The sequence below is a fragment of the Crocuta crocuta genome, unplaced genomic scaffold, assembly GCF_008692635.1.
Source record: "Crocuta crocuta isolate KB4526 unplaced genomic scaffold, BGI_CrCroc_1.0 scaffold334, whole genome shotgun sequence".
NCBI lineage: Eukaryota > Metazoa > Chordata > Mammalia > Carnivora > Hyaenidae > Crocuta > Crocuta crocuta.
In genome coordinates this window covers 42550-70452 of record NW_027533260.1, presented here as the reverse complement: position 1 = coordinate 70452, position 27903 = coordinate 42550, and the positions used below count along the sequence as shown (strand labels likewise).

The 27903-nt window shown below is 39.6% G+C and overlaps 1 protein-coding gene across 1 annotated transcript; it reads left to right on the top strand.

Annotated features, from left to right (window-relative positions):
• The first annotated feature begins 281 nt into the window (after positions 1-281).
• Positions 282-19568, top strand: LOC144217508 (uncharacterized). The gene is given in 5 exon segments (XM_077747116.1): positions 282-405; positions 15939-16421; positions 16424-16745; positions 16910-17141; positions 17727-19568. Coding segments are annotated over 5 exon segments (1704 nt in total). The 3' UTR covers positions 18270-19568.
• Positions 19569-27903: the final 8335 nt, after the last annotated feature.

Genomic DNA, 27903 nt, shown 5'->3' with positions numbered 1-27903 from the left:
GAAATCACTATCTTGAAGTGAGATCTGCACTCCCATGGACATTACTGCTATCATTATTCACAATTGCCAAGGTACGGAAACTACCTAAATGTCGACAGATGAATGGATAAAGAAAATTTGATAGATACATACAATGAAATATCATTTGGCCATAAAAATGAAGGAAATCCTACTATTTACGACAACCTGGGTGAACCCGGAGAACATTATTATGCTAAGTGAAATAGCCATACAGAGAAAGACAACTACTGTGTGATCTCGCTGACACATGGAACTTAAAGATGTCAAACTCCTACCAGCTGCATCGGCGGGAGTCTCGGGGGCACTTGGTGCGGCGCTCTGGGCGCTTTGGTGGCGTGGAGACAGGAAGTTTGGTGGTTTCGAGGCGTTGGCGCTGTTTATTTTGTAAGGAGGGAGGGGCAGAGAGAGGGAGAGAGAATCCGAAGCAGACTCCACACTGTCAGCGCAGAGCCTGACACAGGGCTCAGTATCACTAAATGTGAGATCATGACTTGAGCCGAAATCAAGAGTTGGATGCTCGACCAGCTGAGCCACTCAGGCGCCTCTCAAGGGCTACCTCAAGANAGGAGGGCACTTGTGGGGATGAGCACTGGGTGTTATGTGGAAACTAATTTGACAATAACTATTTGTAAAACAAACAAAAAAAAAATGTCAAGCTCCTAGAGCGCCATAGAGTAGAACCAGGGACTAGGAGGTGGGGAACATGGTGGAGATGTTGGTCAGAGGGTACAAGCTTCCATTTATAAAATGAGTAAGTTCTGGGTATTTAATGTGAAGCACAGTGACTAATCGTTCATCGTAATGTATTATATACTTGAAATTTGCCGAGAGAGTAAATCTTAAGTGTTCTCACCACACACATGCACACAAAATGGTAATTGTGAGGTGATGAATGTAAGTTGATTTTGATAATTATTTCACAGAGTATACATATTTCACATGATCACATTGTACATCTAAATATACGTAATTTTTTTTGGGTCAGTTATACTTCAGTAAAGCCAGAAAAAGGTGGGAGGTATGTTGACCTTCCCTCTTCTGGATGGTGCCCAGTCCTAGCTTCAGGTTAGATTGCTCAGGCATTTTGCAGATACATCTTTTGTGCCCCGCCCCCCCCATAGATTCCCCTTCAGATAGTTGTCAGAGGCAGCCTGAATATTTGAAGTGCCCCAGGTATTTCTGATCTGTATCCAGAGTTAAGTACCAAGTCCTGGGTCCTTATGACTGAAGACTGAAATCTGGGCTGAGGGCGAGTGGGTTTCTGCTCTGCATGGGGTTTGATCAGGGTAGGTCTGTGATTTGAAGGGAGGGTCAGTGTAGCTGAGGTCCTCACTGCTGCAATGTGTGTGAGCACTTCACCAGGAAGGGAAAGTGATCTGAAGAAAAGGGAGGGAAAACTCCCTTGTTGGTGTCCGTGGAGGTGTTTACTGTCCGTTAGCCCCTCCTGTGGCTGTGGGCAGCAGAGGGCCGTCTCTCCCGCATGATGAGGACTTCCCTGTTTGTGTGGTTGTGGCACAGGATGGGGTATGATCATTCTAAGCTTTAAACAGCATATTTTCAACTTTTTAGGTGGGCTTCTAAGAAAGACCCATGTTGCCTGAGGAAGAGGCCCAGAGGAGGAGAAAGAAACATGAAAGAGGAGATGGGAATGACATTTTCTCAGGTAAAGTCATATTCTTGGTTGATGTTCCATTTCTTCTTCCTGTTTGTTATAGACTCTGGGTCTAGAGTTCTTTCTTGTCTAGCAAGAAAGCGGGTCACAGGATTAAAATGTGAGAGATGGCTAATGTCCTGGAGAAGACAAGAGCCATGATTAAGGGTCTTGATCCAATTTTATTAGGATCAGAAGGCTTACAAACATGGTGAGGCACTGCTGCACAAAGAGACAATAAACCTGTGAATGTTAACTCATGGGCGTGAGGGAAAGGGGGTTTTGAAGATACACGGAGTTAGGGTTTGGGTCAATATAAAACAAAATCCTGGCACTGGGCAGATGGACGTTACCAGCAGACAGGAGATGCAGTGTCTGTTTATCTTAGCCAGCATAGGGGATAACACAGATAGAGCATGCAACCTCAGGGTATCAAGGCACCTTTCTTTTGCTAATTTGCTCCACTCTGGACAACTTTGTCCCACTGAGGGCTATATCCCTATTTACCTAATTACCTAATTTGGTCCTTCCTTCCTATGAAAGCAGTTTTCTTCTATAGTACTAAATTGGGGGCATTTTTGCCCTGAATACCTAATCTTGCTTACCTCATATAACTTTGTATTGGAGCCTTTGCCCCAAACTCTCTCTCCTTATTTGCCTAATCTTGTTTACCCAAACTTGGGTATGAGCATCCTATGGCTTTGTAATTCTTTTTTTTTTTTTTAAATAGTTTATCGTCAAGTTGATTTCCATGTAACACCCAGTGTTCATCCCCACAAGTGCCCTCCTCCATGCCCATCATCCTCCTTCCCCTCCCCCCCCATACCCATCAGTCCTCAGTTTGTTCTCAACATTCAAGAGTTGCTCATGGTTTGCCTCCCTCCCTCTATCCCCCTAGTTCCCCCCTCTATCTCCCCCACGGTCCTCCGTTAAGTTCCTCCTAATCCTCCTATATGTGCAAACATATGGTAGCTGTCCTTCTCTGCCTGACCGATTTCGCTCAAGATAACACCCATGTTGCTACACATGGCCAGATTTCATTGTTTCTCATTGCCATGGAGTATTCCATGGTATAGATAAACCACATCTTCTTGATCCATTCGTCCGTTGATGGACACTTAGGCTCTTTCCATGTTTTGGCTATTGTTGAGAGTACTGCTACATACATTGGGGTACATGTGCCCCTATGCTTCAGCACTCCTGTATCCCTTGGGTAAATTCTTAGCAGTGCTATTGCTGGGTCCTAGGGGAGTTCTATTGTTAATTTTTTGAGGAACCTCCACACTGTTTTCCAGAGGGGCTTCACCAGTTTACATACCCACCTNTTTTTTTGTGCAATTGTGAATGGAATCAGTTTCTTGATTTCTCTTTCTGTTGCTTCATTGTTGGTGTATAAAAATGCATGTGATTTCTTGAGTTGATTTTGTATCCTGCAACTTTGCTAAATTAATGAATCAGTTCTAGTAGGCTTCTGGTGGAGTCTGTCGGATTTTTGATGTAGAGTATCATGTCGTCTGCGAAAAGTGAGAGTTTGACTTCTTCATTGCCAATTCTGATGCTTTTTATTCCCTATGTTGTCTGATGGCTGATGCTAAGACTTCCAGCAGTTTGTTAAACAACAGTGGTGAGAGTGGACATCCCTGCCGTGTTCCTGATCTCAGGGGGAAAGCTCTCAGTTTTTCCCCCATTGAGGATGATGTTAACTAAGGGATTCTCATAGATGGCTTTTATGATGTTTAAGTAAGTTCCTTTTATATCAACTTTCTCGAGGGTCTTTATTAAGGGATGCTGTATTTTGTCAAATGCTTTTTCTGCATCTATTAACAGGATCATATGGTTTTTATCTTTTCTTTTGTTGGTTTGATGTATCACATTGATTCATTTGCGAATATTGAACCAGCCCTGTAACCCAGGAATGAATCCCACTTGATCTTGGTGGAGAATTCTTTTTATGTGCTGTTGAAATTGATTTGCAAGTATCTTGTTGAGGATTTTTGCATCTCTATTCATCAAGGATATTGGCCTGTAGTTCTCCGTTTTTGCTGGGTCTCTGTCTGGCTTGGAAATCAAAGTGGTGCTGGCTTCATAAAATGAGTCCAGAAGTTTTCCTTCGATTTCTATTTTTTTGGAATAGTTTGAGAAGAATGGGTATTAATTCTGTTTTAAATGTCTGGTAGAATTCCCCAGAGAAGCTATTTGGCCCAGGGCTCTTATTTGTTGGGAGATTTTTGATAACTGATTCGATTTCCTCACTTGTTATTGGTCTGTCCAGGTTTTCTATCTCTTCCCGTATGAATTTTGGTAGTGAGTATGTGTTTAGGAATTTGTCCATTTTTCTAAGTTGTCCAGTTTCTTGGCATATAGTTTTTCATAGTATACCCTGATAATTGCTTGTATTTCTGAGGTGTTGGTTGTAATCAGTCCATTTTCATTCATGATTTTGTCTATTTGGGTGCTCTCTCTTTTCTTTTTGAGAGGCCTGGCTAGAGGTTTGTCAATTTTGTTTACTTTTTCAAAAAACCAACTCTTGGTTTCATTGATCTGTTCAACTGTTTCTTTGGTTTCTGTATTGTTTATTTCTGCCCTGATTTTTATTATTTCTCTTCTCCTGGGTTTGGGGTGCTCTTGTTGCTCTCCCTCTAGTTCCTTTAAGTGCGCTGTTAGATTTTGCACTTGCCCTTTTTCTAATTTCTTGAAGTAGGCCTGGAGAGCAATGTACTTTCCTCTTAGGACTGCCTTTGCCACATCCCATAGAGTTTGGATTGTTGTATTTTCACTTTCTTTTGTATCCATATATTTTTAAATTTCTGCTCTAATTGCCTGATTGGCTCATTCACTTTTTAGTAGGGTGTTCTTTAACCTCCATGTTTTTGGAGGTTTTTCAGACTTCTTCCTGTGATTGATTTCAAGTTTCATAGCATTGTGATCTGAAAGTGTGCTTGGGATGATGTCAGTTCTTTTATATTTATTGAGGGCTGCTTTCAGTCCCAGTATGTGATCTATTTTGGAGAATGTGCCATGTGCACTTGAGAAGAAAGTGAATTCCATGGCCTCAGGATGTAGAGTTCTAAATATATCTGTCAGATCCATCTGGTCCAACATGTCATTTAAGTCCATTGTGTCTTTAGTGATTTTCTTTCTGGTTGATCTATCCATTGCTGTAAGTGGAATATTACAGTCCCCTGCTATTAGCACGTTCTTATCGATAAGAGTGTTTCTCTTTGTGTTTAATTGTTTTATGTATTTAAGTGCTTCCATATTCGGTGCATAGACATTTATAATTGTCAGTTCTTCCTGATGGATAGATGCTGTAATTATTATATAATGCCCTTCTGCATCCCTTGTTATTGTCTTTAATTTAAAGTCCAGTTTGTCTAAGTATATCTACTCCAGCTTTTTTTTTTTTTTACTTCCAATAGCATGATATTTCTCCATCCCCTTACTTTCAACCTGAAGGTGTCCTCCAGTCTAAAATGAGTTTCTTGTAGACAGCAAATAGATAGATTTTGTTTTTTTTATCCATTCTGCTATCCTTTCTCTTTTGATTGGGGCATTTAGTCCATTTACATTCAGCGTTTTTGAAAAATATGAGTTTAGAGTCATCATGTCATTTATGGGATTTATGCTTGTTGTGATGTCTCTGGTATCTTGTGTTCCTTAAAATTTCCCTCAGAGAGTCCCCCTCAGGATTTCGTCTAGGGCTGGTTTAGTGGCAACGAATTCTTTCAATTTTTATTTGGAAAGACTTTGATCTCTCCTTCTATTCTGAATGACCGGCTTGCTGGATAGAGGATTCTTGGCTGTATATTTTTTCTGTTCATCACATTGAAGATCTCCTGTCATTCCTTTCTGGCCTGCCAAGTTTCAGTAGATAGGTCTGTCACCACTCTGATAGGTTTCCCTTTGTATGTTAGGGCCCTTTTATTCCTAACTGCTTTCAGAATTCTCTCTTTGTCCTTATATTTTGCCAGTTTCCCTATGTTATGTCGTGCAGAAGATCAATTCAAGTTACGTCTGAGGGGAGTTCTCTGTGCCTTTTGGATTTCAACGTCTGTTTCCTTCCCAGATTGGGGAAGTTCTGTGCTATAATTTGTTCCAGGACTCCTTCAGCGCCTTTCCCTCTCTCTTCCTCTTATGGAATTCCTATGATACGGCAATTATTCCATTTGACTGTATCTCTGAGTTCTCAAACTGTCCTTTCGTGTTCCTGGATCAGTTTATGTCTCTTTTTCTCAGCTTCCTCTTTTTCTATAATTGTGTCTTCTAAATCACTTATTCTCCTTTCTGCCTCTTCAATCCGTGCATTGGACGCCTCCATTTTATTTTGCATCTCATTTATAGCATTTTTTAATTCATCACAACTATTTTTAGGCTCCATAGTCTTTGTAGCAATAGTTTCTCTGATGTCCTCCATGCCTTTTTCAAGCCCAGCGATTAATTTTATGACTATTGTTCTAAAATCTTGTTCAGTTATTTTGCATATATCTATTTTCAGCAGTTCTTTAACTGTCAGTTCTTCCTGGAATTTCTTTGGAGGAGAACTCTTTCATTTCGTCATTTTGGTTAGCTTTCTCTCTCTTGTTAGTTTTAAAAGCTTGTTATGCACTCTGCATCTGTGAGTGCTGCTGTACCAAAGAAGGCTCTTTGACTGTCCAGTGCCTGTTCGTTCAGAAAGTTTTCTTTGAATGGTATTTCTTGGTCTCGTTGAGACCTTGGTTATTTTATTTTCCTACTCATAGTGATATTTGGGACTCTCCACCATGTGTACTTTGTCTTGTTTCTTGAGGTAGCTCTGGAAAAGAGGACAGACAGACACACAGGGAGCAAAGGCACACAAACGCACAGTCAAATCCAACAAACACGCAAACCAAAAGGGATAATGCAAAAGAAAAAAGAGGAAGGAGGGAAGGCAAATAATAAGAAATAAAAATACATAAAAAGGAAAAAAAGAAGAAACCCAATAGACAAAGCACAGTCTAAAGCATATAACCAGATTTCCCAGCTACAAGTAAATAGCTGGGTGTGTGCAGTGTTGGTGGAAGAGCATAGAGAAAGAGAGAAATGACAGGGCGGGGATGAAGCGAAATTGGAAATGAAATGAGCAGGCAGAAGGAATAAGAGGCTTTTTTCAAAGAGCAAAAGAGTGGAATATGGTTGGAGAAGAGGCGAAAGAAATCATGATGATGCTCTCCAGAGAAGCTATATAGTCTGATTACTCCAGAGAGAAAGAGATGAAAAAGTAGGTAGGTGTAGAATTTACATCTAGAGAATGGATTAAATGTGACTGTTTAAGCAAGCCAGTGACCAGAATTGGTCTAGCCCTGGCTCTGGTAAAAAAAAAAAAAAAAAAANGGCTGCAAAAAAAAAAAAAAAAAAAAAAAAAAAAAAAAAAAAAAAAAAAGGAGGAGGGCAGCTCTCTAGCAGGGGTGGGCGTGGTTTGGTCCAGTGCGTCCCACGGAGTCCTGCCTTGGCGGTTGTGGGGAGAAGAGTGGCGGCACCCCAGTCTCTTCTTGAACCAAGCATTGCAACTCACTCTTTTGAGTGTGTAATCTCCCTGTGCCGGTGGCATAGCCAAGGTGGGCCGTGCTCTGTATCCCAGGCCACGCCTCGTTTCCAGATCTCTGTCCCCGCGCCCCATTGAAATTGCCCGAAATATAAACTCACAGGTGAGCCCCTCAGAGCAGTTTCAAGCCTCTCACCTCCCCCCGGGGATTGAGCCGGAAGCTGCTGCTCCCATCTACTCCAGGTCGGACTGGCGAGTGAGGAGCAGTTTCTCTGGGGGTCCCCTGGGATGAGTGTCCTGCCTAGGGCTAGCTGGAGAGCAGGAAACTGGATCCCTCTGTGTCCCGAGCGGAGGTTTTTCTCTTCTCTAGCGACAGGGACAGTGTCTTGAGCAGTTTTGGCCACTCTCTTTCCCCCTAGACTCACTGCGGCTCCCCGCAGAGTGGGATCCCCCCCTCCCCCACCCCGTGTCTCTGGTCCTGGCCCGATTTTATCTTCCCCAGTTCTCACTCACGCTATAAGGTTTTCTCAGGGGACTCTGTCTCCTTTTCCTCCCAAACTCCTGGATTCTGTAAATGTTCCTATGGCTTCAGGCCTTCTCTGTGTGAGAGTTGGGGGCAAGTGAAATGTATGGAGCCCCCTACTTCTCTGCCATCTTGCCTCCCTACCTATCTGATTGTACTCCTGTTGCCTGTACTTAAGTGGTTTATCTGATAAATCATTGCTGAAAATAATGTCATGAAGCTTTTTCTCTGTTTTCTATTAGAAATTTTATGTTTTGTTTTAATTGTCAAGTTAACATACAGTGTAGTCCTGTCTTCAGGAATAGATTGTTGTGATTCATCACTTACATACAACACCCAGTGCTCCTCAAAACAAGTGCCCTCCTCAATGCCCATCACCCACCTCCTCCACTCTCCCCAACCTCCCACCCCCATCAGTCTTCAGTTTGATCTTTGTATTTAAGAGTCTCTTATGTTTTGCCTCCCTCTCTGTAGCTTATTTTTCCTTCCCTTCCCCTTTCTGTTGAGTTTCTCAAATTCTGGATATGACTGAAATCATATATCTGTCTTTCTCTAACTGACTAATTTCACCGAGCATAATACCCTCCAGTTCCATCCACATTGTTGCAAATGACAAGATTTCATTCTTTTTCATTGCTAAGGAGTATTCTATTGCATATACATACCACTTCTTCTTAATCAATTCATCAGTTGATGGACATTTAGGCTTTTTCCATAATGTGCCTGTTGTTGAAGGTGCTTCTGTAAATATTGGGGTACATGTGCCCCTATGAATCAGCACTCTTGTATCATTTGGATAAATTCCCAGTAGTGATATTGCTGGGTCATAGGGTAGTTCTATTTTTAATTTTGTGAGCAACCTCCACCCTGTTTTCCAGAGTGGCTGCACCGGTTTGCATTCCCATGAACGGTGAAGGTGGGTTCCCCTTTCTCCACATCCTCTCCAGCATCTGTTGTTTCCTGAGTTGTTAATTTTAGCCATTCTTACTAATGTGAGGTGGTAACTTAGTGTGGTTTGGATTTGTATTTTCCTGGTGATGAGCCATGTTGAGCATTTTTTCATGTGTCTGCCATCTGGATGTCTTCTTTGGAAAAGTGTCTATTCATGTCTTCTGCCCATTTCTTCACTGGATTATTTGTTTTTTGTATGTGGAGTTTGGTGAGTTTTTTAGAGATTTTGGATATTAACCCTTTGTCCTATATGTTATTTGCAAATATCTTCTCCCATTCTGTTGGTTGCCTTTTAGTTTTTGTTGATTGTTTCCTTTGTTGTGCAGAAACTTTTTATCTTGATGAGATCCCAGTGATTCACATTCTTTTTATTTCCTTTGTGTTCAGAGAAATATCAAGTAAGAAGTTGCTGCAGCCAAGGTCAAAGAGGTTGCTGCCTGTTTTCCTTTAGGATTTTGATGGTTTTCTGTCTCACATTTAGGTCTTTCATCCATTTTGAATTTATTTTTGTGTGCGGTGTAAGAAAGTGGTCCGGTTTCATTCTTCTGCATGTTGCTGTCCAGTTTTCCCAGCACCGTTTGCTAAAGAGACTGTCTTTTTTCCATTGGATTCTCTTTCTTGCTTTGTCGAAGGTTAGTTGGCCATATATTTGTAGGTCCATTTTTAGGATCTCTGTTTTACTCCATTGGTCTATGTGTCTGTTTTTGTGCCAGTACCATACTGTCTTGATGATTACAGCTTTGTAATAAAAGCTGAAGTCTGGGATTATGATGCCTCCGGCTTTGATTTTCCTTTTCAACAATACTTTGGCTATTGGGGGTCTTTTTTGGTTCTATACAAGTTTTAGGATACTTTATTCTAGGTCTGTGAAGAATACTAGTGTGATTTTGATTCGAATTGCCTTGAATTTGTAGATTGCTTTGGGTAGTATTGACATTTTAACAATGTTTGTTCTTCCAATCCATAAGCATGGAATATTTTTCCATTTCTTTGTGTCTTCTTCAATTTCTATCGTGAGTTTCTATAGTTTTCATCATCAGATCTTATATCTGTTTGGTTAGGTTTATTCCTAGGCATTTTATGGTTTTTGGTGTAATTGTAAATAGGATAGGTTCCTTGAGTTCTCTTTCTGCTACTTCATTATTGGTGTATAGAAATGCAACTGATTTTTATACACTGATTTTATATCCTGCGACTTAGCTGAATTCATGTATCAGTACAGCAATTTCTTGGAGTTTTTTGAGTTTTCCATGTAGAGTATCATGTCATTTCTGAAAAGTAAATGTTTGAAATCTTCTTTGCCAATTTGGATGCCTTTTATTTCATTTTATTGTCTAATTGCTGAGGCTAGGACTTCCAACACTATGTTAAACAACAGTGATGAGAGTGGACATCCCTGTCGTGTTCCTGATCTCGGGAAAGCTCTTGGTTTTTCCCAACTGAGGATATTAGCTGTTTTGATTTTTATGATGTTAAGGTATGTTCTTCTATCTGATTTTCTTGAGGGTTTTTTTTTTTAAAGAAAGGATACTATATTTTGTCAAATGCTTTTTCTGCATCTTTTGAGGGAATCATACGGTTCTTATCCTTTCTTCTATTAATGTAATGTATCATGTTGATTTATTTGCGAATATTGAACCAGCCTTGCAGCCCAGGAGTGAATCCCGCTTGATCATGGTATCAGATCTTTTAATGTACCGTTAAATTTGATTTGCCTGTATCTTGCTGAGAATTTTTACATCCATGTTCCTCAGGGATATTGACCAGTAATTCTCCTTTTTTGTGAGGTCTCTGTCTGGTTTGGGAATCAAGGTAATGTTGGCTTCATAGCATGAGTCTGGAAGCTTTCCTTCCATTTCTATTTTTTAGAACAGCTTGAGAAGAATAGGCATTAACTCTGCTCTAAATGTCTGGTAGAGTTCCCCCAGGAAGCCATCTGGCCCGGGACTCTCATCTGTTGGGAGATTTCGATAACCGATTCAATTTCTTTACTTGTTCTGGTCTGCTCAAATTTTCTATTTATTTCTTTTGAGTTTTGGTAGTATGTGAGTGTCTAGGAATTTGTCCATTTCTTCCAGATTGTCCAGCTTCTTGGCATATAATTTTTCATAGTGTTCTCTAGTAATTGTATTTGTGTGGTGTTGTGATCTCTCCTCTTACATTCATGATTTTATCTAGTTGGGTCCTCCTATTTTTTTTTTTTTTTTTGAGAAGTTTGGCTAAGAGTTTATCAGTTTTTTTATTATTACTATTATTTTTATCAATTTTGTTTATTTTTCAAAAAACCAGCTCTTAGGTTTACTACTTTTTTTTTTTTCATTCTGTATTGTTTATTTCTGTTCTAATCTTTTTTATTTCTTCTGCTGGCTTTGGGCTGGCTTTGCCGCTTTCTAGTTCCTTTAGGTGTGACATTAGGTTCTGTATTTAGGACCTTACTTGCTTCTTGAGATAGGCCTGTATTGCAATGTATTTTCCTCTTAAGGACAACCTTTGCTGCATCCCAATGGATCTGGACTGTCCTGCCTTCCTTTTCATTTGCTTCCATATATTTTTAAATTTCTTCTTTAATTTCCTGGTTGACTCGTTCATTCTTTAGTAGGATGTTCTTTAACCTCCATGTATTTGTGGGCTTTCCAAATTTTTTCTTGTGGTTAATTTCAAGTTTCATAGTGTTGTCATCTGAAAATATGCATATGATCTCAGTCTGTTTATATTTGTTGAGGACTGTTTTGTACTTGTTGAAAATTGTTTTGTGACCTAAAGCTATGTGCTCTATTTTGGAGAATGTTCCATGTGCCCTCAAGAATAATGTATATTCTGCTGCTTTGGGATGAAAAGTTCTAAATATAGCTGTTAAGTCCATCTGGTCCAATGTGTCATTCAGAGCCATTGTTTCCCTATTGATTTACTGCCTAGATGATCTGTCCATTGCTGCAAGTGGAATATTAAAGTCCCCTACAATCACAGCATTATTATCTATACATTTATTTATGTTTGTGATTAAGTGTTTTATATATTTGGGTGCTGCCACACTGATGGCATAAACATTTACAATTGTTAACTCTTCTTGATGGATAGACCCCTTAATGATGATATAATGCCCTTCTTCATCTCTTGTTACGGTCTTTTCTTTTGACATCCAGTAGTGTGATAGATGGTTCTCCATTCCCTCACTTCCAATCTGCAGGTCTCCTCAGGTCTAAATTGAGCCTCTAGTAGGCAGCATATAGATGGGTCTTGGTTTTTTAATTCATTCTCATACTCTGTGTCTTTTGATTAGGGCATTTAGTGCATTTACATTCAGATTATTGAAAGGTACAGATTTAGTGTCATTCATGCATGTGATGATATCTCTGGTTCTTTGTAGTTTTTGCTGCTTTCCACTCACAGAGTCCCCCTTAGGGTCTCCTGAAGGGCTGGTTTAGTGGTCATAACTCCTTTAGTTTTTGTTTGTCTTGGAAAGCCCTTCTCCCTCCTTCTATTCAGAATCACAGCCTTGCTGGATAATGCATTCTTGGCTGCATTTTTTTTCCTATTCAGCATATTGAATATTTCCTGCCACTCCCTTCTGGCCTGCTAGGTTCCAGTGGACAGGTTTGCTACTACCCTCTGTGACTACTTTTGTAGGTTATGGCCCGTTTGTCCCTAGCTGCTTTCAGAATTCTCTCTTTATCTTTGTATTTTGCCAGTTTCACTATTGTATGTTATGCTGTTGACCTGTTTTTTATTTTGAAGGGAGTTCTCTGTGCCTCCTGGACTTGGATGTCTGTTTTCTTCATCCAGATTAGGGAAGTTCTCAGCTATAATTTGTTGAAATAACCCTTCTGCTCCTTTCTCTCTCTCTTCTGGAACTCCTGTGATATGGATATTATTTCATTGTATTGAATCACTTAGGTCTCTAATTCTCCCCTCATGGTCTTGTAATTTCTTTGCCCTCTTTTTTTCAGCTTTGTCATTTTCCATAATTTTATCTTCTATTTCACCTATCCTCTCTTCTGCTTCTTCCATCCTTGCTGTCACTGCGTTTAGTTTATTTTGCACCTCATTTACAGAATATCTTAATTCATCATGACTATTTCTTAGTTCTTTGGGGTCTAGGCAGCAATAGATTCTCTGCTGACTTCTATGCTTTTTTCAAGCCCATTTATTAGTCTTATCACTATTTTCTAAATTCTTGTTCAGATAGATTGTTCATATTCATTTTGAGCAATTCTGTATCATTTCTTCCTGGAATTTCTTTTGAGGAGAATTCTTCCATTTCATCATTTTGGCTCACTTTCTGTCTTTTACATGTTTTAATAGCTTGTCATACACTGTCCAGGACCTGGCACTTCAGGAAGTGTTTTTGGGGTGTGTTGCATCTACCCTGTTGTTGCATCTTTGGCTGTTCTATCCCACTTTTTGTAGTGGTGGATTGTTTGGACCTTCCATCAGGTGTGCTTTGATTTGTTTGTTGAAGTAACCCAGGAAAAAAGGAAAAAAAGCCGGTGAACCTTATCTCGTACAAAGAGAGAAATGAAAGGGGTAAAAAAAAAAAGAAGAAAAAAAAAAAGACCAGGCAGAGAATCAAAGAAACTATAGGCTTAATCCAGAGAGAGAGAGAGACAGAGAGACAGAGAGAGAGAGGAAAATAAAGAAGAAAGAGATACAGAAAAGCTTTAAAAAGACTAGAATAAAAATGCCTAATTAAACAAATGAACACCTAGAACAGAAAGGAAAAAAGTGTGTACACACACACAAATACATGTATATGTAAATATATAAAAAATAAGAATTGACCAAAAAAATCAAATCAGAAACTATGAGCCTGATTCCAAAGGGAAGGAAAAAAAATCAAAGTAAAAGTAAAAAGTAAAAAGAAGGGAAAAGAGAAGAAAAAATAATAATAATAAAATTTAAAACAAACCAGACTATGTACAAAACCACAGGATAGTTGTCTGTTGGTGCCTGGGATCAGTGGCTGTGCTGGTCTCCAGGATAGTCAGTCTGGTTTGGAGAGTGTCAGTCTCACTCTGGTAGAAAAGCAGTTATCAGGCGTGGAGGGGTTGGGTTTGGTGTAAGTGGGTCCTGCCTCCACTGGAGGCCATTGTCCTGTCCCTGAAACTTCATTGTGTTGATAATGGGGGCGGGGAATGGCGACACCCAGTTCTCTCCTACCCACACTGGATGTCTCAAACCATGCTATTCAAGCTGCCCTCAGAGTAGTGTGGGCAGTCTGCCTGCCCAGCTCCACAGTCTTGTGCGCTTCCTAGGCACTCAGCTGGGATGAAAACTCCCTGACTTAAAGGATCCTGTATCACGTGCACCTGTTCTGGGGTGATACCATCCAGGTGCCCCTAGAATATTTTACTTATTATTTTTTTATTGTGATTTACAATGATGATCATTCATCATGTTTTACACAATAGAACTGGCATGCACCACTTGTTAATATTGTAAAATGCAATTCTTCATTTATAAGTGCTATATTTGTTTTGCAATTCTGGACTCTGATTTTTTTAGATTATCCATCAGATATGCTTGGTTTGGATTACTTAGTATTGTAATATACTATCTGACCTTCAGCATTTATTTATATGAAGTATATAGAAAATTATAATACTTCTTATCAGTTATGAGAAATGTATTTACTGCTAATCGGTATGTGCTTTGGGGTCATGGTGGAAAAGTACTGTGTCTTAGAACAAATGTGAGCAAGGATGTGGAGAAAAAGGAACGCTCTTGCACTGTTTGTGGGAATGCAAAATGGTACAGCTACTGTGGAAAAAAATATGGAGGTTCCTCAGAAAGTTAAAAATAGAGCTGCCTGCCTGGGGCGCCTGGGTGGCTTAGTCGGTTAAGCGTCCGACTTTCGCTTAGGTCATGATCTCGCAGTTCGTGGGTTCGAGCCCCGCGTCAGGCTCTGTGCTGACTGCCGGCTCAGAGCCTGGAGCCTGTTTCAGTCTGTGACTCCCTCTCTCTGACCCTCCCCTGCTCACGCTGTCTCTCTCTCTCTCCTAGAAATAAATAAAACATTAAAAAAAAATTAAAAAAAAAAAAATAGAGCTGCCTAGGGCGCTTAGGTGGCTCAGTCAGTGGAGTATCCGACTTTGGCTCAGGTCATGATCTCATGGTTTGTGGGTTTGAGCCCATTTCAGACTGCTCTGCGCTGACAACTCAGAGCCTGAAGCTTGCTTCAGATGCTTTATATCCCTGTCCCTCTATCCCTCCCCTGTTCGTGCTCTGTCTCTCAAAAATGAATAAACATTAAAAAAAACAATCCTACAATCTCATAATCACACTACTATTTACCCAAACATTACAAAAGCACTAATTCAAAGGGATACACGTACCTCTATGTCAATAGCATTATTTATGATAGCCAAATTATGGCAGCAGCCCAGGTGTACAGCTAGATGAACAGATAAAGAATACACACCATGGCATATTATTCAGCCATAAAAGAATGAAATCTTGCCATTTACAACCACATGGATGGAGCTAGAGAGTATAATGCTCAGTGAACTAAGTCTGTCAGAGAAAGACAACCATATGATTTCACTCATATGTGGATATTAAGAAACAACGCAAATAAGCAAAGGGAAAAAAAAGGACAAGCCAAGAAACACTTTTTTTTTTTAAAGTTTAAGAGAGAGAGAAAAAGAGACCAAGTGGGAAAGAAAGAGGGAGAGAGAGAATCCCAGGCACACTCTACACTGTCAGTGCAGAGCTTGATGCAGGGCTCGAACTCACAAACCATGAGATCATGACCTGAGCTGAAGCCAGACACTTAACCAATTGAGCCACCCAGGGGCCCCAAGAAACAGACTGCTAACTACAGAGAACAAACTGATGGTACTAGAGGGGAGGAGGGTGGGGTGAAGGTTAAAGAGGTGATGAAGATTAGGGAGCACACTTGTTCTGATGAGCACTGGGTGTTATACGGAATTGTTGAATCTCTTTATTATACCCCTGAAACTAATAGAACACTGTATGTTAACTATACTGGAATTTAAAAAGAAAGAAAAATATCCTTTCTTTGAGAGCTAACATAATTTTGTATAGCATGAGTGTTTTTGTCATTGAGTGTTTAAACTAGACTATCCTAATTTGTATTACAGATGAGCACTCTTTAGTAAAAAAAAAAAACTGTTCCTTTAGGTATTCCTAAAATTCTGAAGATCATGGAAAAGTTTTATAACTGTGTTCAGTACAAGTATTACTTTTGTGGTGATGTTATGCTTTCCATATGTAACATTTGTTTGCAAACTGTAATTAACAGGATACCTCTGGCTCTTTATATTTTGTAGATGTTTCTCCTACACATGTGATCAAGAAATTACAACCAAAGGAGAACAGTAATACAGGAGAAGTATTCCAGGCAGTGATGTTGGAAAGGCACGAAGGTCATGAAATCAAAGATTTTTACTTCGGGGAAATCCGGAAAAGTATGCATGACTTTGAGTGGCCATGGAGAGATGATGAAGTAAGTTACAAAGACGTGCCTGTGACCCATAAACACAGTCTCCCTGATAGAAGAGATCAACATGGTACAATGGAGGCAGGAAACAAGCCTGTTGTCAATAGGCTTGGATTCAGGTTTCAGGATAAACGGGACACGTTTCATACTGAAGGAAAAATGTATGCATGTAATCAAGTTGATACGTGTGTTAACACTGGTTCCTCAGTTTCACCATTTCAAGAAATTTCTCCTAGTGTCCAAACCAATATCTCTAATGAACATGGGAATGATTTTATTCACCCTTCAACACTGACACAGATGAAAAATCACATGGGGAAAAGCCTTACAAATGTCATGACTGCGGCAAAACCTTTAATCAGGGCTCACACCTCACTAGACATCAGAGAATTCATACAGGAGAGACACCATATAAATGTGACATATGTGGGAAGCTCTTCAGTCAAAATTCAAATCTTGCAAGTCATCAGGGAATCCGTACTGAAGAGAAACCTTACAAATGTAATGAGTGTGGCAAAGCCTTTAGTAAAAATTCACACCTTGCTAATCACCAGATAATACACACTGGAGAGAAACCCTACAGATGTAATGAGTGTGGCAAAGCCTTTAGTGTATGTTCAAGCCTGACGAACCATTGGTTAATCCATACTGGAGAGAGGCCTTACCAGTGTAATGGATGTGGCTAGGCTTTCTGCCAAAGTTCCAAACTGGTAAAACATCACAGAATATACTGTGAGAGTATACTGGAGAGAAACCACACAAATGTGATGAGTGTGGTAAAGCTTTTATTCAAAGTTCAAGCATAGTTGACCATCAGAAAAGTCATACTGGAGAGAAACCATACAAATGTAATGTGTGTGGTAAAGCCTTTATCATGCATTCAAGCCTAATAAACCATCAGGTAATGCATACTGGAGAAAAGCCTTATAAATGTAATAAATGTGACAAGGCTTTTATCAAGCATTCACACCTTAGGAATCATGACAGAGTTCATACTGGAGAGAAGCCATACAAATGTATTGAATGTGGCAAGGCCTTCAGACAATGGTCTGACCTCAGGATTCACCAATGAATTCATGCTGGAGAGAAACCTTTCAAATGCCATGTGTGTGGCAAAGCCTTTACTCAGGGCTCACACTTGACTAAACATCAGATAATCCATACTGGAAAGAAACCATATAAATGTGATATATGTGGGAAGGTCTTCGGTCAGAATTCACACTAGCAGTTCATCAGAGAATCCATATTGGAGAGAAACCTTACAAGTGGAGTGACTGTGGTAGAGCCTTTAGTGTGCAGTCCAGCCTAACATCATCAGGTAACCCATACTGGAAAGAAACCTTACCAATGTAATGAATGTGGTAAGGCCTTTACCAAGCACTCACACCTTAGGCATCATGGAAGAAATCATACTGGAGAGAAGCCATATGCATGTGTTGAATGTGGCAAGACCTTTCGGCAATGGTCTGACATCAGGATTCACCAAGGGATTCATGCCAGAGAGAAATCTTTCAAATGTAATGAATGTGGCAAAGCCTTTACTCAAGGCTCATGCCTCAGTACACCTTAAGTAATCCATATTGGAGAGAAACCATATAAATGTGATGTATGTGGCAAGGTCTTCAATCAAAATTCACACCTCACAAGTCATTGGAGAATCCATGCTGGAGAGAAACGTTACAAGTGCAACGAGTGTGGCAAGTTCTTCAGTCAAAATTCACACCTTGTAAATCACCGGAGAATCCATACAGGCGAGAGACCTTACAAATGTAGCGAGTGTGGCAAATCCTTCAGTGTCCATGCAAGCCTAAGTAAACATCAGGTAATCCATACAGGCGAGAGACCTTACAAATGTAATGAGTGTGGCAAAGCTTTTAACAGGGGTTCACACCTTAGACTTCATGAGAAAATTCATACTGGAGAAAAGCCATACAAATGTATTGAATGTGGAAAGGCTTTTAGACAATGGTCTGACCTCAGGATTCACTGAAGAATTCATTCTGGAGAGAAACTCTACAAATGCCATGAGTGTGGCAAAACCTTTACTCGAGGTTCACACCTCACCAGTCATCAGATCATCCATACTAGAGAGAACCTTACAAATGTACTGAATGTGGCAATGCTTTTAGGTATTGCCTTAAACCCAGGGTTCACCAAATAGTTCATACTTAGAAATGCAACAAATGTGGGAAAGTTTTAAATTAGTACTCTTCACTATGACTAAGTATCCTGGAGAGAAACCACACAGATGTAATGTGTGTGGCAAGGATTTTACCCAAAGATCAAAAGTTGGGGAACATACCAGGTTAACACCTTATAAATGTAATGAGTGTGGCAAAGTTCTTAGCTTGAGTTCCAAGTATATTACAATATAGTCCATGTTGAAGGGAAACCATGTAAATGTTTGTGGCAGAGCCATTTTCCATGTCTTACAATGAGATCAGAATATATAACTTTCAGAGAAACCACACAAAACTGTGCGTGCTAAGGCTTTTGCCCCAAAGTCAAAACTGTGAAACATCAGAGGATTTATATTGGAGAGCCACCTTACAAATGTAAAGAATGTCATCAAGTTTTCATTAAATGATCATGCCTTTGGAGGAATGAGAGAATTTATGCAGGGGAAACTATACCAAATATGCTGAATATGGAAATACCTTTAAGAAACTGTGTGTCCTCAGGATTCACCAACAAATTCATATTGGGGAGATTCCTTGCAAATCCTTACAAATTTGATAAATATTTTGACCAATTTACAGGAAGGACCACAAATGCAAGAATCCAGGAAGAACTAGATGCAGCTGGAATAACTAAGTCTTTAGGTCTCAGAGATTAACCTGAAATGTTCCACACTGCATATTAATTATGTCAAAAATTGTTACCTGTATCATGGGAATAAGGACATGAGTGGAAGTAGCTCATGATTTTCTGTGTATATTTATCTGACTTTTCTTCAAAAGGCTTCATTAAAGCCTCGTATTTCTGAGTTTTACCCTCAAGACTGAAATCTGTTGATCTTAAGCCATCCTTACAGGCCTTACCTGACCGTCTCTGAGGAGGAATCATAAAATAAAGGAGCCTGCTTCATTGGGTGGGACTCATTCATATCCGTGTTCTCTGGAACAACAAGGACACGGAGTTATCAGATTCAGTTTTGTGTGAATTTGCAAAACCACCCTAAAAGTCGTCATGCTTGTTATGTTCAGGGCAATCTTCTTTAGGTAGACCCTTCTCTAGCTGAGTTACAGGGACTGGCCTTTTTGTGAGAGGATAGGGATAGTTGGTTTAATCAGGACTGATTATGTGGTAGAAACCTTGCAGGGGAAGATAGTAATAGCTCTTCTATACTATCAGTGACAAATTGATGGATCATTAATGCCATTCCCTTTTCTTGGAAAATGAAAGGAGCAGTTATGAGTTGAATCCAAAGAACCAGAACAGTAAGTGCATGATTAATACTAAACTCCTGCCATTACATTTTGCTACTGTTTCTTTTTTCAGAATGTATCACAAGTCTCATGTTTTCATCAATAAAGTTTAAGTCATTTTCCCCCATAACCCTGAAGGGGTTGTGTTCTTTTTCCAACACAGTTTTATCCCATCTCTGTAGAGTACTTGGTAACACATACTAACAAGCCACCATTAGGCTCTCAAGGTTGAAGGGACCTATAATAATTTCTTTCCATGATGGAATTAAAAAACAGACAGTTTGAGGATTCTATACTTACACATTTACTTCAGTTATTCTTTCCATACTCTGCCCCAGGATATTTATGTAGTTATAATGAAATGCCATAGCGGTGCAAGTTCAAGACTCTGATCCCCTAAAACCTGCCCCCCATTCATAAATCTGCACCATATGATTTTATTTCTTCATGTGTTTTGTGCCCAAATGGAACCCATTCTTTGCACCATGATTTAAATAACATGAAAACATTTGGAACATAGTACACATGGAAAATTCAGAAATAAAATAATTTCAGAATTAAAGCTAAAAATAATCATTTTGATCTTGGAGCACTCAAGGAATAGTTTAAGATGAACAGTATCCAATAGGAAAATTTGATAAACTAGAAATTTCACATATTCATCCTCCAACACATTTTTTGTTAGTTTTCACTTGTGGCTGTCCACTGGAACAGATGGAACTAACCAACGTTGGGTTTGGATATTGAGACTGGTGGTGCCATGCACTAAAAGTGTTACGAGAATATATGTAATTAAGATTTCTGGGGAGAGCACTGACTTCCAAGCTGGTCAACAAATGGCTTGAGGGAATGGGGAATGGTGAGTGGTTTGTTGTGTTTTAGGTGGCTACTGGGTGGAGCTGGAAGGGAGGGTGCTGCCTTTCATTTGAATGTCCAGCTGCCACCAAAGGAAGGAGCACCAAGGCTTTTCTCCCAGCTTGCCCAGGTGGGCAGAAGTGATGGTGAGGCTTAAAAGGGGTCAGTAGTCAACCACCAAAAAATGGATACTCTTTAATAATACACTGAATATGGGGCACCTGGGTGGCTTAGTCAGTTAAGCGTCTGACTTCGGCTCAGGTCATGATTTCACGGTTCGTGGGTTCGAGTCCCGCGTCCGGCTCTGTGCTGACAGCTCAGAGCCTGGAACCTGCTTCAGATTCTGTGTCTCCCTCTCTCTTTGACCCTCCCCTGTTCACGCTGTCTCTCTCTCTCTCAGAAATAAATAAAACATTAAAAATTTTAAAAAAATGATACACTGAATATTTATTCTTGAAACTCCTGATTTCTTGATTGGGAAAGACAAGATTTTCTTCATGCTAATTTATTTTTTTTATTTTTTAAAATGTTTATTTGTGTGTGTGTGAGAGAGAGACAGTGTGAGCAGGGGAGGGTCGGAGAGAGAGGGAGATGCACAATCTGAAGCAGGCTCCAGGCTCTGAGCTGGCTGTCAGCACAGAGCCCGATGTGGGGCTCGAACCCATGAACTGCGAGATCATGACCTGAGCGGAAGTCAGACACTTAACTGACTGAGCCACCCAGATGCCCCTCTTCATGCTAATTTATTACATTCCTTTTCCTCGTGTACACCTAGGTTCCATGGAATAATGTGCTTGTTGAAATGCTTANACTCCCTCTCTCTCTGACCCTCCCCTGCTCATGCTGTCTCTCTCTCTCTCTCCTAGAAATAAAAAACATTTAAAAAAATTAAAAAAAAAGATTTTTATGCTAATTTAATGAAAATGTTTGGAAATGTATATTAGATAATAAATATTACTAAACAAACTCACTAGAGGAGCAGTTTTCCAGAGGATTTTAAAATGTTAATTTCAGATTATGGTCTTGAGCAATTCATTCCATAGTTCATTTTCAACTGTAATAAAATTTCATTTCTTACACAATTTTCCCTTACCATGATCTTTTCCTTCCACACATTGTGACCCAGATTGTATGTTTCATTTACCTTTTTTCCCATTTTATTCCAAGAGATACATAGATCACTCTGTTGTTTGGAGACTTTTTTGACATGAAAATGCACATGAGGCAGTGATGGGTACAAAGTAGGTGCTAAATCTGAAGAGTTCCTTCATGTCTTAAGTGAAATAACTTGAAACATCTGAACTGTAGTAAGTAGTTGGCTGTGGTCTGGTGCTTGGAAATCAAGTGTGTGGAGGTTAACAAGCACCTAGTGAAGTAAATGAATAATAATGATGAATAAGATAGAAAGTCCCCAAGAGTCCAACCCCAGTGTCTGGTAAAATAATCTGCATTGTCAAGTGCCTGGAGGTCATCTGCTATTTCCCAGTTACTGATCCCTCTCTTCAGATCCAGACAACTCTGCACTAGAACATGGGTTCATATTACTTATACTTTATTTTTTATGCAATCATACATGGTATTGTTTTTAAGTAGGTTTCACGCCCAACTCTGAGCCCAGTGCACGGCTTGAACTCCTGACCCTGAGATCAAGACCTGAGCTGAGTTCAAAAGTCAAACACTTAACCAACTGAACCACCCAGGCACCCTGGTATTGTATTTTTTAAATTTCAGTTTCAAGGTGTAAATTGCTAGTATATAGAAATGCAACAGATTTTTGCATCCTTCTGTGTTCTAACACTTTGCAAATTTTTCTTCTAGAAATTTTTATACATTCCTTTGTATTTTCTACATATACCACTTCAAAAATATTCCCGTTGATGTTGTGACAAAGCACCACAGCCTGAATGACTTAAACTAACACGTTTATTCTCTTACAGTTCTGAAGGCGAGATGTGTAAAATGGATCCCTAGCTCCGTGCTCCGTCTGGATAGGCCAGGTCAGGCTTTCTTTCCTTAACTTCCCATGGCTGGAGGCCACTTACACCCTCTGCTTCCTGATCCCCTTCCTCCCTCTTCAAAGCCAGCAAGATAGTATCTTCAAACTTGTTTACATCCTCTATCACTTCACCAACTTCTACATGAATAACTCTGCCTGTGTCCTTCTTATAAGTCCCTCGGGACTGTATCGCAGTTACCGGATCATCCAGGATAATCACACACCTCACGGTCCTCACCAGAGCGCATCTGCAGACTCCTTTACAACATTTACAGTAACGATCCCATGTGCTAGGCTGGAGGACATGGCCATTCTTCGGCATGGCGGTGTTATCCAGCCCACACGACCATGATGTCTTCTGCAGGTAGCTACACTATTTTATCTTCCTTTTCTCTCCTTACCACTTTTGTTTACTCTGCCCTATGTTACCAGCTAGAACTTCTAATAACATGTCATGTGAGTGGTAAGAGTGGACATCCTTGCCTTGTTCCCAGTCTTGGGAGAAAAGCATCTGGTCTTTCACCATTACATATGAAGTTTTCTATAAGTTTTTTTTGTAGGTGTTCTTTACTGAGTGGAGGAAATTTTCCTCTCTTTGTAGTTTCCTGAAAGTTTAGATCATAAGTAGGTGTTGAATTCTGTCAAATTGACAGGATCCTGTGATTTTTCCTGCCTGCCTATGAACATGATAGATTATACTGCTGGAATTTGAAGCTGCCTTCTGTCCCTCAAATAAACCCATTTGGTCATGGTGTGTACAATTCTGTGCATTGCTGGCTTCCACTGTTAATATTTTGCTAAGAATTTTTGCATCTTCATTTGGGAATTAGTTGGAAGTTAGCCTCGTTCCCCCCTCTTGTGCCCCCCCTTAATGTTTTTGTGTGGTTTTGTTATTCTGCTAATACCAGCCTCATACATTTACTTGAAAAAAGTATTTGTTCTTCTATTTTCTGAAAGAAATTGTGTAGAATTTGTTAATTCTGTGCAGGTTTGATAGAATTATCTAGTGTTGCTGTTGTGACTTTGTTGTACCAATATTTGTTGAGTAGAACCCTAGATGTCAGATGGTGAGCCACGGTTCAACAAGAGATTATAAGCGAAAGTGAAGTAGAGAAAGTTCATTACTCACAAATCGTGGGGGAGCTATTCTGCACACCTATAGGGGTCGTGTGAGGAGATTAAGGCAGGGTGCAGGCAGAGATCTTAGGGCAGGACCAAGGGCACATGCCTTTATTAGGGTCCCTCAGTGGAATGTTTGGGGTTCTGGGCTAAGGCCACATAGGTCAATTCAAATCAAACAAAGCAGGGTTTTGGTAAGCTTTTGGCGGTGGGTGAGGGGTCTTACCAAAGGGGACAAGGGGAAGACCCTGGGAGATGAGGAAGATGCTTATCATGGGGAAGATTGGGAGCGTACTATCAGGAAAGGACATTTGCTTCTGTCTCTGTGGGCTCTTATCTAAGGTCTGTGCTCGAGGGAAGGCCTAGTATCAGTTCAAGGTCCCTACAGGCCTCCAGACCACACAGAATGGATGCTGAGGCACCAGTATTCGTAAACTCTCAACACTCGCTCTATGTGCCTACAGGTTTCTTTGTCGGGAGGGAATTTTAAGATTACAAACTTACTCTGCAATTCAAAGGATTCCTATCATTTCTTTCACATGGGTGATTTGTGGTAAGGTGAATATTTAGAGGAATTGGTCCATTTCACCTAGGTTTTCAAGTATATGTTGTAGAGTTTTATATTAGTCCCTTACTATCCTCTTGATGTCTGCAGGTTCTGGATAGTATTCCCTGTTTAATTTGTTATGAGGAATTTGTGTTTTCTCTTGTATTCTTTGGTAGTTTTGCTGGTGAATCATGGACTTTATTGATTTTTTTTCAGTGAACCAGCTCTTTGGTTTATTTTCTCTGTTTTCCTATGTTCTATTTTATGTAACTTTTGTTCTTGCCTTTATTATTTCCTTCTTTCTGCTTCATTTGTGTTTTTTTTCCCCTTCTGATTTCTTATTGCAGTTTGTTCTTGGATATTTTCCCTCTTTTCTAGTATAAACATTTAGTCCTATCATTTTTCCCTCTCAGTACTGCTTTAGTTGAACCTCACAGATAATAACATGTTATATTTTCATTTTCTTTCAGCCTGTGCATTTCCCTTGAGTCTTCGTCTTCTTCCTGTGGATTATTTGAAGGTATGTTGTTTAGTTTTGAAGTGTTTGGAGATTTTCCTGTTAATTTTCTGTTTTCATTTTGTAGTTCAATTCCATTGTGGGCAGTGAACACAGTCTATGATTCCATTCTCTTAAATTTGTTGATGGATGTCTTAGGACCCAGGATATGATCTGTCTTGGCATATGTTCTTTTTTTTTTTTTTTAATAACATCCAAATTAGATAGCATATAGTGCAGTAATGACTTCAGGAGTAGAATCCAGTGACTTATCCCCTATGTATAACACCTAGTGCTCATCCCAACAAGCTCGTTACTCATTTAGCCCATCCCCCACCCACAACCCTCTCTAGCAACCTCTTCTTTGGAGAAGTGTTTATTCATGTCTTTTGCCTATTTCTTCACTGGATTATTTGTTTTTTGGGTGTTGAGTTTGATAAATTTTTCATAAATTGTGTACACGCACCCTTTATCTGATATGTCATTTGTAAATATCTTCTCCCATTCCATTGGTTGCTTTTTAGTTTTGCTGATTATTTCCTTCCGTGTGGAGAAGATTTTATTTTGATGAGGTCCCAATAGCTCAGTTCTGTATTTGTTTTCTTTGCTCTGGAGACATGTTGAGTAAGAAGTTGATGCGGCCAAGGTCAAAGAGGTTTCGGCCTGCTTTCTCCTCTAGGATTTTGATGGCTTCCTGTCTTACGTTTAGATCTTTCATCCATTTTGAGTTTTATTTCCGTGTATGGTGTAAGAAAGTGGTCCAGGTTCATTTTTCTGCAAGTCGCTGTCCAGTTTTCCCAGCACCATTTGCTGAAGAGATTGTCTTTATTCCATTGGATATTCTTTCCTGCTTTGTCTCAGATTAGTTGGCCATACATTTGTGGGTCCATTTCTGGGTTCTCTGTTCTGTTCCATTGGTTTATGTGTTTGTTCTCGTGCCAGTACCATACTGTCTTGATGATGACAGCTGTGTAATATAGCTTGAAATCCGGAATTGTGATGCCTCCAGCTTTGGTTTTTGTTTTCAACACTGCTTTGGCTATTTGGTGTCTTTCCTGGTTCCATACAAATTTTAGGATTGTTTGTTCTAGCTCTGTGAAGGATGCTGGTGTTATTTTGATAGGGATTGCATTGAATATGTAGATTGATCTGGGCAGTATTGACATTAATCAATATTTGTTCTCCCTATCCAGTAGCATGGAATATTTTTCCATTTTTTGTGTCTTCTTCAATTTCTTTCATAAGTTTTCTATAGTTTTCAGTGTATAGATTTTTCACTCTTTGGTTAGCTTTATTTGTAGGTATTTTATGGTTTTGGTGCAATTGTAAATGGGATCGATTCCTTGATTTCTTTTTCTGTTGCTTCATTATTGATGTATAGAAATGCAACCGATTTCTGTGCATGGATTTTATATCTTGCAACTTTGCCAAAGTCATGGATCAATTCTAGCAGGTTTTTTTGGTGGAATCCTTTTGGGTTTTCATATAGAATATCATGTCATCTGCAAAGAGTGAAAGTTTGACTTCCTCCTAGCCAATTTGGATGCTTTTTATTCCTTTGTGTTGTCTGATTGCTGAGGCTAGGACTTCTAATACTAGGCTGAATAACAGTGGTGAGGGTAGACATCCCTGTTGTGTTCCTGACCTTAGGTGAAAAGCTCTCAGTTTTTCCCCATTGAGGATGATATTGGCTGTGGGTCTTTCATATAAGGATTTTATAATCTTGATGTATGATTCTTCTACCCCTGTGTTCTTGAGAATTTTTATCCAATATTTTCTCAAATACTTTCTCTGCATCTATTGAGAGGATCATGTCGTTCTTGTCCTTTCTTTTATTGATGTGATGAATCACACTGATTGTTTTGTGGATATTGAACCAGCCCTGCATCCCAGGTATAAATTCCACTTGATCATGGTGAATAATTCTTTTAATGTATTATTGAATCTGGTTGGCTAGTATCTTGTTCAAAACTTTTGAATCCATGTTCATCAGGGAAATTGGTCTATAGTTCTCCTTTTTAGTGGGGTCTTTGGTTTTGGAATTAAGGTAATGCTGGCTTCATAGAATAAGTTTGGAAGTTTGCTTTCCATTTCTATTTTTTGGAAGAGCTTTAAAAGAATAGGTGTTAACTCTTCATTAAATGTTTGGTAGGAATTCCCCTGGAAAGCCATCTGGCCCTAAACTCTTGTCTATTGGGAGATTTTTGATTACTAATTCCATTTTGTTACTAGTTGTGGGTCTGTTTAAATTTTCTATTTCTTCTTGTTTCAGATTTGGTAGTTTGTATGTTTCTAGGAATTTGTCCATTTATTCCAGATTGCCCAACTTATTGGTATATAATTGGTCAGAATATTCTTACTATTTTTGTATTTCTGCTGTGTTGGTTGTGATCTCTCCTCTTTCATTGTTGATTTTATGTATTTGGGTCCTTTCCTTTTTCTTTTTGATCAAACTGGATAGGGTTTAGCAATTTTGTTAATCCTTTCAAGGAACCAGTTCCTTGTTCTATTGATCTGTTCTACTGTTTTTTGTTTTTGTTTTTTGTTTTTGGTTTCAATAACATTGATTTCTGCTCTAATCTTTATTATTTCCTGTCTTCTGTTGATTTTGGGTTTTATACGCTGTTCTTTTCCAGCTCTTTAATCTATAAGGTCAGGTTGTATATCTGAGACTTTTCTTCCTTTTTTAGGAAGGCCTGGATTGCTATATACCTTCCCCTTATGACTGCCTTTTCTGCGACCCAGAGGTTTTGGGCTGTGGTGTTAGCATTTTCATTGGCTTCCATGTAATTTTTAATTCCCTCTTTAACCTTAGTCAGTTTATTCTTTCGTAGGATGTTTAGTCTCCAAGGATTTGTTATCTTAAACATTTTTTCTTGTGGTTGATTTTGAGTTTCATGGCACTGTGATTTGAAAATATGCATGGTCGGGGCGCCTGGGTGGCTCAGTCGGTTGAGTGTCCGTCTTCGGCTCAGGTCACGATCTCGCGGTTTGTGGGTTCAGGCACCACGTCAGGCTCTGTGCTGACGGCTCAGAGCCTGGAGCCTGTTTCGGATTCTGTCTCTCTCTCTCTCTCTCTGACCCTCCCCTGCTCGTGCTCTCTCTCTCTCTCTCTCTCAGAAATTAAAAAAAGAAAAAAAGAAAATATGCATGGTATGATCTCGATCTTTTTGTACTTGTTGAAGGCTGATTTGTGTCCCAGTATGTGACTTATTCTGGAGATTGTCCATGTGCACTTGAGAAGAATGTATATTTTGCTGCTTTAGGATGAGATGTTCTGAATATATCTGTTAAGTCCATCTGGTCCTGTGTGTCATTCAGAGCCATTGTTTCCTTGTTTGATTTTCTGCTTAG